The sequence below is a fragment of the Nanorana parkeri genome, unplaced genomic scaffold, assembly GCF_000935625.1.
Source record: "Nanorana parkeri isolate BGI_ZX_2015 unplaced genomic scaffold, ASM93562v1 scaffold2232, whole genome shotgun sequence".
Lineage (NCBI taxonomy): Eukaryota > Metazoa > Chordata > Amphibia > Anura > Dicroglossidae > Nanorana > Nanorana parkeri.
Genome location: NW_017308500.1, coordinates 158588 through 168166, shown reverse-complemented (window position 1 = coordinate 168166; position 9579 = coordinate 158588). Strand labels below are relative to the sequence as shown.

Here is a 9579-nt window from a genome sequence, read left to right as displayed (position 1 = left end):
TTCCCCCCCCCCCCACCCCCAAGGAGGTCTAGAAGCATCCCACGCATAATGATGATTGATCGCTGACACTCAGTAGTGACTCTTTGCAATGCCTCTGCTCTTTGAACTGCCGAAGCTCCATGCTCCAGATGCTGTTTTTTTAATCTTATTTTTTCATATAAGTCACCCCATATTTGTTTTTATATTTGTATTTTTTTTTTATTCTACAACAACCAAATAAAATCCTAAAACTTAAAGTGTGTGTGTGTATATGTATATGTATGTATGTGTGTGTGTGTATATATATATATTAGGGCTGCGGAAATTAACGATTAATCCTTCGATTAATCGTTAATTTTTTTGATCGATCAAAATAATTTTGATCGGAACTCACCTTTCCGCCGGCTTCCGGGAGTTCCTCGGAGATCCGGTGACGTCACGGACATCGACGTCACCAGACTCCTCCCCCCTTCCCGTAGTGGCTGTGTCGGCTAACGAAGGAAAGGGGGGAGGAGTCCGGTGACGTTGATGTCCTTGACGGCTAACGAAGGGGGGGAGGAGTCCGGGGATGTTGATGTCCGTGACATCACCGGACTCCTCCCCCCCTTCCCTTCGTTAGCCGACTTAGCCACTTCGGCAGCAGCCGCTGCAGCAGTGGCCACCCCCTCGATCTAACGCCACCGATTCAACCACAGCATCCAGCAACCACAGCATTACGACAGCATCCAGCTCAACCTTTCAAACAGGTAAGGCATTACAAAAAAAAAAGAGAAGGGCACCCACCCTTGTGCAGATGGTTCTTTATTGTTTAAAAATAGCAAAATAGAGTGCAAAGGTATTCACAATGGTAGATCGATTAGAAGCATAAATGAGTAGTTCAAGGATACATCAGTTTACAAACTTCAATAAGCCTGTGTGCCGTCCATATTGGCACACAGGCTGATTAAAGTTTGTAAACTGATGTATCCTTGAACTACTCATTTATGCTTCTAATCGATCTACCATTGTGAATACCTTAGCACTCTATTTTGCTATTATTAAACAATAAAGAACCATCTGCACTAGGGTGGGCACCCTTCTCTTTCTTTTTGTCTTCCAGTTATACAGTTCCCTTGGCTGTATAATAATGGCCTATAATTAATCGAAATTAATCGATTAAAAAAAATTTTGATTAATCGAACACAAACATTTTAATCATTACCAGCCCTAATATATATATATAATATACATTTTAAATCTACAAAGAAAAGTCACCATGGGTTGCAAACGTCCTTCTTCAGTGCTATGAACATATAAACCATAGAAAGAATCATTGTCTTCTCATGATACAATCTTCAAAATGAGAAAAAAAAACCAATAAAAGCACAATTGGTCTATTAGATAAAAAATCTATTTGGTTTAATGAATAAAATTATAAACTATGACCTTTGGAAATACAGGCTGAGTGTTCCGGCGCTCCTCACTCTCTGAGGAAAGCTTCATGATTTCTGACTTTCACTTCTTTTAATCTTTGCTGACACAAGAGTGTGATATGGGGATGGAGCTGAAAGCGTCGCCGATCTGGGTCATGGCAGTTCCTGGTGACTTGAGAATCCAACTGTTTTCTATATCTAATCGGTGAGGATAATAAAATGAGCTCTGTGAAGAGTCATCCGGTTCACATGTGACAGGGATAGCGCCGCAGGAGAATCTACAGCACATCCATCACAGGCCTGAACACGCATGCAAACCGTGCTTCCTATGTGACTCAGACACGACAGCCAAACTGCAGGGGAATAATGGAAAAATAAAGTTTCTGTTTACATATACATTAGAAATGGATAATCTTAGAGGAAATGTACACCAGTTGTGTGTGTGTGTGTGTATATATATATATATATATATTATTCACTATATTGCCAAAAGTATTGGGACGCCTTTACACGCACATGAACTCTAATGGCATCCCAGTCTTAGTCCGTAGGGTTCAGTATTGGGTTGGCTCCGCCCTTTGCCGCTATAACAGCTCCGCCTCTTCTGGGAAGTAATGACAAAAATAGAGTGAGTCTTTCTAATGGAAGCTGTGGGTTGAAAGGTAAACCCATACCGCACAAACTACATCCTAGCAGTGAAGGTTGATTCCCTTCTGATGTACTGGAGCTGGACATAAAGATGGAGGAACAATGTCCTGGATGAGGTTACAGATGGAAACCACCTTGGAAGGAAAGAGGCTATAGGCCTTAATACCAGCGTATCCTCTTGTAAGGCCAAAAAGGGTTCTTATACAAGACCAGGCCGGTGGCTCAGACAAACGCAGAGGTGATGGCAAGCAAGAAACACAACCATGTGAGTGAGAGTTATAAAGATTTATCCCTAATGGGTTCAAATGGTGTTCTATGAAGAGCCAACACAACCAAATTCACACTCTGTGCGGTCACAGGAGGTGCAGGAAGGATCACATGAGAGGCATCATGTACAAAAGTCTTAACCAATGACAGCAGTCTTTGGAATAAGAATTCAAGGGCCACGATTTGTCCCTTGGTGGTACTCAAGGCCAAATTCTGAACCAAACCTGATTGGAATTATTTTTCTATGCAGCCCAGCTTACATAGTGTAATGGTCAGTAGTATGTCATCCATGACCCGGTGAACAAAGTGCAAGGGTCAGGAGTATGTCATATCAAGCCCAGCATAGAGAGTGAAGGGGCCAGGAGGATATCATATACAGCCCATCATTGAGAGTGCAGGGGCCAGGAGCATGTCATATACAGCCCAGCATAGAGAGTGAAGGGGCCAGCGTACAGAGTAGTGGTCAGGAGTATGTCATATACAGCCCTGTGTAGAGATCAGGGGTCAGGAGGAAGTCATATACAGCCCAGTGTACAGAGTGTAGAGGTCAGGGGTATGTCATTCACAGCCTGGCATTAACAGATTTTAAGGGCCAAGATTTGTCCCTTGATGGTACTCAAGGCCAAATGCTGAACCAAGCCTGATTGCAATATTTTTTCTATACATCCCAGCATACAGAGTGCAAGGGTCAGGGGAGTATGTCTTACACAATCCGGCGTACAAACTTCATGGGTCAGGGGTATGTCATACACGACCCGACGTACAAAGTGCATGGGTCAGGAGCAGGCTGCAGTGGTCACAAGGATGCCATTTCCAGCACACGATGGAGAGGATACAATGTATACAGATCAGGTGATGGAGAGGATATACAATGTATACAGATCAGGTGATGGAGAGGATACAATGTATACAGATCAGGTGATGGAGAGGATACAATGTATACAGATCAGGTGATGGAGAGGATACAATGTATACAGATCAGGTGATGGAGAGGATACAATGTATACAGATCAGGTGATGGAGAGGATACAATGTATACAGATCATACGGTGTACAGGATACAGTGTATACAGGCCAGGTGATTGAGAGGATACAATGTATACAGATCAGGTGATGGAGAGGATACTGTGACGACACGGTGATGAGTTTATAAGTTAAATGTGTATTGGTGTTGAGTTATGTTTTGAGTGCGTTATACTGAGTAACCTGGTTATGGAAAGACTATCAGCACCATCCCTCGTTATCTCCTATTGTTCTCTGAGGGAGCTCAGAACAATGACATTCTGGCCAGGCTCTTGCTATGGCTGTCTGGAGTTCGTTAGCAGGTGGACACCTGTGGTGTTGAGCAGACCGATGGTCTGGGAGGAGGGGAGATGTGATGGGATTATATTCTGATTTCATCACTTGCTGTATAAAAGTTTGTGCAGTTTCTCAATAAACCAGAGTTTGTTTCACCTACACTGAGCCTTGGCTAGTGACTGGGGAAACTGGGAGCTAAAGATCTTCAGGTTCCAAGATCTCCTCAGCAAGGAAGAAGACAGCGGCGGACATACTCATCCTGAGTACGGGGGTCCGTCAAGGATACAATGTATACAGATCAGGTGATGGAGAGGATACAATGTATACAGATCAGGTGATGGAGAGGATACAATGTATACAGATCAGGTGATGGAGAGGATACAATGTATACAGATCAGGTGATGGAGAGGATACAATGTATACAGATCAGGTGATGGAGAGGATACAATGTATACAGATCAGGTGATGGAGAGGATACAATGTATACAGATCAGGTGATGGAGAGGATACAATGTATACAGATCAGGTGATGGAGAGGATACAATGTATACAGATCAGGTGATGGAGAGGATACAATGTATACAGATCAGGTGATGGAGAGGATACAATGTATACAGATCAGGTGATGTACAGGATACAATGTATACAGATCAGTTGATGTACAGGATACAATGTATACAGATCAGTTGATGTACAGGATACAATGTATACAGATCAGGTGATGGAGAGGATACAATGTATACAGATCAGGTGATGTACAGGATACAATGTATACAGATCAGTTGATGTACAGGATACAATGTATACAGATCAGGTGATGGAGAGGAAAGTGCTGAGTAACGTAGAACGATCACCTGGTACTTTGTATTATTATTCTGGATCCCCGCCCCCTCACTGACGTCACCAGCTCGATACCTCCCGCCCCTGTAACTGAACCCCATACACTCTCGCAACGTCGTGCCACACCCCCTGTATGCAGTGTCCACGCCCCCTCCTCATAGTGTACTGCCCAGTGTCCCCACCCCCGGACGGCCCCGCCCTCTGTATAAAACATACAGCTCGGCGCCGAGGTGGTAGTGCGGTGTGCGGTGCCAGTTCCGGGGTGGCGGCCTCTGATCTATGTAAACGTTCCGGGGACTTGCATAAGCCAGAAGATTGCTGCACACACCGTACAGAGGCCGGACTGAAGCCGGGGGTAATACAGAGCTTTGTATATGCACAGGGGCCCCGGGACTCTGCTCTGTTTATACGGAAGTGCCCTTGGACTCTGCACTGTCTTTACTGTGGGGGGCCCCTAGACTCTGCTGTGTGTATCCAGAAGGACCCTGAGACTCTGCTCTGCCTATACTGAGGGGCCCTGGGACTCTGCTCTGCCAATACTGAGGGGCCCTGGGACTCTGCTCTGCCGATACTGAGGGGCCCTGGGACTCTGCTTTGTCTATACTGAGGGGCCCTGGGACTCTGCTCTGCCTATACTGAGGGGCCCTGGGACTCTGCTCTGCCGATACTGAGGGGCCCTGGGACTCTGCTTTGTCTATACTGAGGGGCCCTGGGACTCTGCTCTGCCGATACTGAGGGGCCCTGGGACTCTGCTCTGCCGATACTGAGGGGCCCTGGGACTCTGCTTTGCCTATACTGAGGGGCCCTGGGACTCTGCTCTGCCTATACTGAGGGGCCCTTGGACTCTGCTCTGCCGATACTGAGGGGCCCTGGGACTATGTTCTACCTTTACTGAGGGGCCCAGAGACTATACTGAGGGGCCCTGGGACTCTGCTCTTCCTATACTGAGGGGCCCTGGGACTCTACACTGCCTATACTGAGGGGCCCTGGGACTCTGTTCTGCCTTTACTAAGGGGCCCTGGAACTCTGCTCTGCTTATAAGGGCCCTGGGACTCTGTTCTACCTTTAGTGAGGAGGCCTAGGACCTAGGAGGCCTTGTGTCTACATTTAGGGTTCCCAACACTCTGTTTTGGGGGGCCCCCAGTCTCATCCTGCTCTTAGTAACTAACTTTTCTGGGAGTCCTCCAGAAGATAGCTTACGGTCTCAGAAAAGGGTATCTACCCAACCATGGAGGGCCCGGAGCCAGCAGAGGGGGAGCACGTCCTAAGCCTCTCCCGCCTCGGCCTGGACAACCTGAGCCTGGAGCAGATGACCGACGAGCGGAAGAAGGAGGTCCAACAACTGCTGCTGCCCCACAACCGCCTGGTGGTCCTCCCTCCTGCCGTGGCCACCTTCTCCCAGCTCTCCCTCCTGGACATCAGCAACAACAGCATGGCCTTCATCGGCGAGGAGATCCTGGGCCTCACCAGGCTGAAGACTCTGCTGGCCAAGAACAATCGTCTGGATGAGTTCTCGCTGCCCAAAGAGATGGGCAGCATGAAGCTGGAGGTGCTAAACCTCAGCGGGAACCAGTTTGAGGAGATCCCCAGCCAGCTCCTCCAGATACAGACCCTGAAGACCCTGTCTATGGGGGGCAACCGGCTCAAGAGCATCCCAGTTGAGGTTGAGAACATGATCAGGTAGGTTGGTTGGCCTGGTGCCATGTATTGGGGGTGGTCGGGGGGTGACTGTCCTTCTGATAGATGAAAGTGTGGTATCCAGTGACCTCCATCTGTGAACATTCCAGGTTGGTGAGTGTCACTGCGACTCCTAGATGTTGCATCAGCTCCCTCCTCGCTGCTGCTGCTTCATACTAGAGAGTGTTACCTTCTGCTGCAAGCCAAACTCTGGCCCAATGCGGCACCATGGTATCCGCAGGAACCCATCCTGCCAGGATCACCTAATTTACGTTGACCATTCCCTAACCCAGTGGTTCTCAACCTGTGGGTCGCGACCTAAAAGTGGGTCGCAACCCACAGTTGAGGGGGTCCCCACGTGCCTTGTGCTGCTCTAGGTAAGAGGCTCCTCAGCCTCCATCTAGCGCAGCAGTGTCAGTTCTCCTAGATAGCGCTGCAGCGGCCGGAGGGCATCAGAGAGAGGGGAGCAGGCAGGAGTGAGGGGAGGTGAGTGCTTGATCACCACAGAGCCCGCACCTGGGCACCACAGAGGCTCCACTGGATGCCAACAGAGAGTCCCACTAGCCACCAGAGAGCCCACATAGCCTCCTGAGAGCCCACACAGATACTAATATTGGTGCATCCCTAAATTTTACGGTTGGGGGTCACCACCACTTGCCAAATGTCACCAAGGGGTCCCGGCCATAGAAAGGTTGAGAACCACTGAACTAACCACTGCTCCTAACATTGTGACCACGTGTAAGTAAGACATGAAAAGCCGCCTTATTTGCCCTCTACTCGCCCCAATGGCGGAGTAGGTCCCTATTGAAGTAATATCTGAAACCGAAAGGTGTTAGTTTGGGATAGAGTAGGGAATGGTTAAAATCCCTTTTTAGTTCTTTATATTTGAGGGGTAGTTGGGTGGCACGAGGTCCCCAAAGCTGTACATGTTTCCACCTGATGGTGTGGAAATGGCAGGGACGTGCTTTGACCCCAGGATGACCGCTGCCCCAAACCACGGGGCCTCCCAAGATCCTCTTCGACTGTAACTAGACAAAGATGAGGCCGGAAGCTCCAAATACAAGTTTATTCCCATACAAAGTTCCAGGAGAATCTCTACAAGTAGCCCGTTCCCTTGACCTGGACTCCAGACTTGTGTAGAAGGTCTTAGATGGGGAACTTGAGGTAGAAGATACCCCTTCGGGCACGCTCATCGGCAGTTGATGGTTGCAACCATCTACGACCTTCCATCCAGCCTGGGGCCCTGATGAAGGGGGGCGCCTTGACATAGATGCCAATTGAACAGTTTGTTGGCATAGCGATGGGGCCCCTCACGGAAGATCTCAGCCACAGGGCACTTACTACACCTGCTGGCCTGAGGTGTGACGGACATGGAACTGGCCCTTTGTTGAGGAAGTTTGAGGACCCTTCGTCATGATGATCCTGATGAGGGAGCGTGGGATCTTTCTAGGTTTGGAGGGAGCGTGGGATCTTTCTAGGTTTGGAGGGAGCGGGGGATCTTTCTAGGTTTGGAGGGAGCGGGGGATCTTTCTAGGGTTGGGGGGGGGGGGGGGGGGATCTGTATGCGATGATCTTTCTAGGTTTGGAGGGAGCGGGGGGATCTTTCTAGGTTTGGAGGGAGCGGGGGGATCTTTCTAGGTTTGGAGGGAGCGGGGGGATCTTTCTAGGTTTGGAGGGAGCGGGGGGATCTTTCTAGGCTTGGAGGGAGCGGACAGGGATCTGTATGCGAGCACACGCGCGCTCCGATGTTCCCATATGAACCCCCAGCATTCCCGGGGCCCCCGGGGGGGATCGCAGTCCCGGATGACAGAGGCGCAGTGTTCGGAGTCTCTTACGAATTCTGTGGCTTTCATCCCAGAGCTGCTCACGCTGAGAGTGACACAGGCCCATTGTGAGGGGGCCCGGCCACATCATAGCACCACTGGGGCCCCCGATGCCAGCGCCGACTGACTGCACGCATCCCCGGGCTGCTCTGATTATTGTTCAGCTATGGCTGGCACTTGTAGTTCTCCTCCCAGAGTCACTCGCAGGGCCTCTCAATGTGTAAGGCTCGGGTTGTGTCCCCGTCGGGGAGATTAAATTTGTCCTGGAAAATGAGTCTCTCATGTTAGTTGTCACCAGTACCATTGGAGGGCAAATCTTCCAATGGGGACAACTGTCTAAGCGTTTTCCTCTCACTTCCTGTTGTGTCCCTGGGACAGGAAGTAAAGACAAATAGTGCCAAACAAAGGCTATACCCAAAGCTAAATGATGTTCTCTGGCCGTCATACCGACTGGCTAGGGATTCCAGCTTCAGTCCTCCTGGCCTGTGACTTGTGAAGCATTGCAGCCAGAGACAGCCAGTCACATGGTATTTTCAGAGGGGGTTCAGCAATACCATCTACAGCTGTGGCCGTACCTGGAACTACTTGCTGTTTATAGACCTTGAGGATCTGCACACAGCTGCTGCTGCTGCCGGGCGTCAGTCACCGATAACCTAATTTACCATCTGTTCCCGCCCGTCACTCCAACTTCTCCCGCGTCATGTGTGTGCGGCATTCCAATACACTAACCATCGCAACACGAGCGTCCGTGTCATGTGTGTGCGGCAATCCATCGCAACACGAGCGTCCGCGTCATGTGTGTGCGGCAATCCGATACACCATCCATCGCAACACGAGCGTCCGCGTCATGTGTGTGCGGCAATCCATCGCAACACGAGCGTCCGTGTCATGTGTGTGCGGCAATCCATCGCAACACGAGCGTCCGCGTCATTTACAGAACTGTATCGGGGACGGTTTGGTTGCATTGTCCTAAACTCTGTTTGTCGGGTCCGACATGCTCAGGCTTCTTCCACTTATAGGGACACAGGGGCCCCTACAATAAAATCCCATCCCCCACGCCGAGCCTTATTGCACTGGCGTCATGTGGCCGGTCTATAGATGTAAATGGGGCTCGGAGTTGTAGTTTTATTTTTGGGATCTGACACTTTTTGCGTACTGGGTTCTTTGTTTAGGGTCAGCGATTCTCTCTCTCCGTACGTGAGGGGGGAAAGTCAATATGTCTGTATTTCCGTAGACACGCATGTCCGCTAAGCGGTGCTACACAAAGGCCGCCTCTGTGTCACTCATGCCTGTGACATCAGCAGCGGCGAGGCTGATGAATGCGGCCTCCCCGGGTGTATGACGAGTTAATGGGCAGAGCGCTCTGCTCTCCCTCCCATCTGGCTCCCGGGAAGGTTCAGCGGGTCCAAAGATAAGTGTGTATAAAGTTCAGGAGGCCTACGGGGAGCCCTGCAGAGGATTCTCAGAATGTCTCCTCCTGGAAGTGGAATCTGTAGAATCTGCACATGGCGGGATATGACGTTCCCCCCGCGCTGCGTGCCTCTGAGCGGATCATTCACTGCGCCACAACATCCCATCAGCAACGACATAGGGGCACGGCTGCCAATTAAAGGTGAACTTCATCCTGCTTTCAT

General features: G+C 49.8%; 1 protein-coding gene across 1 annotated transcript in view; it reads left to right on the top strand.

Annotated features, from left to right (window-relative positions):
• The first annotated feature begins 5656 nt into the window (after positions 1-5656).
• LRRC58 (leucine rich repeat containing 58) overlaps positions 5657-9579 on the top strand; it is a 14131-nt gene continuing 10208 nt past the window's right edge. Inside the window, exon 1 of the mRNA XM_018573092.1 lies at positions 5657-6125. Within this exon, the coding sequence (XP_018428594.1) occupies positions 5674-6125 (452 nt within the window). The 5' untranslated portion in view covers positions 5657-5673. The remainder of the gene's footprint in view (positions 6126-9579) is intronic.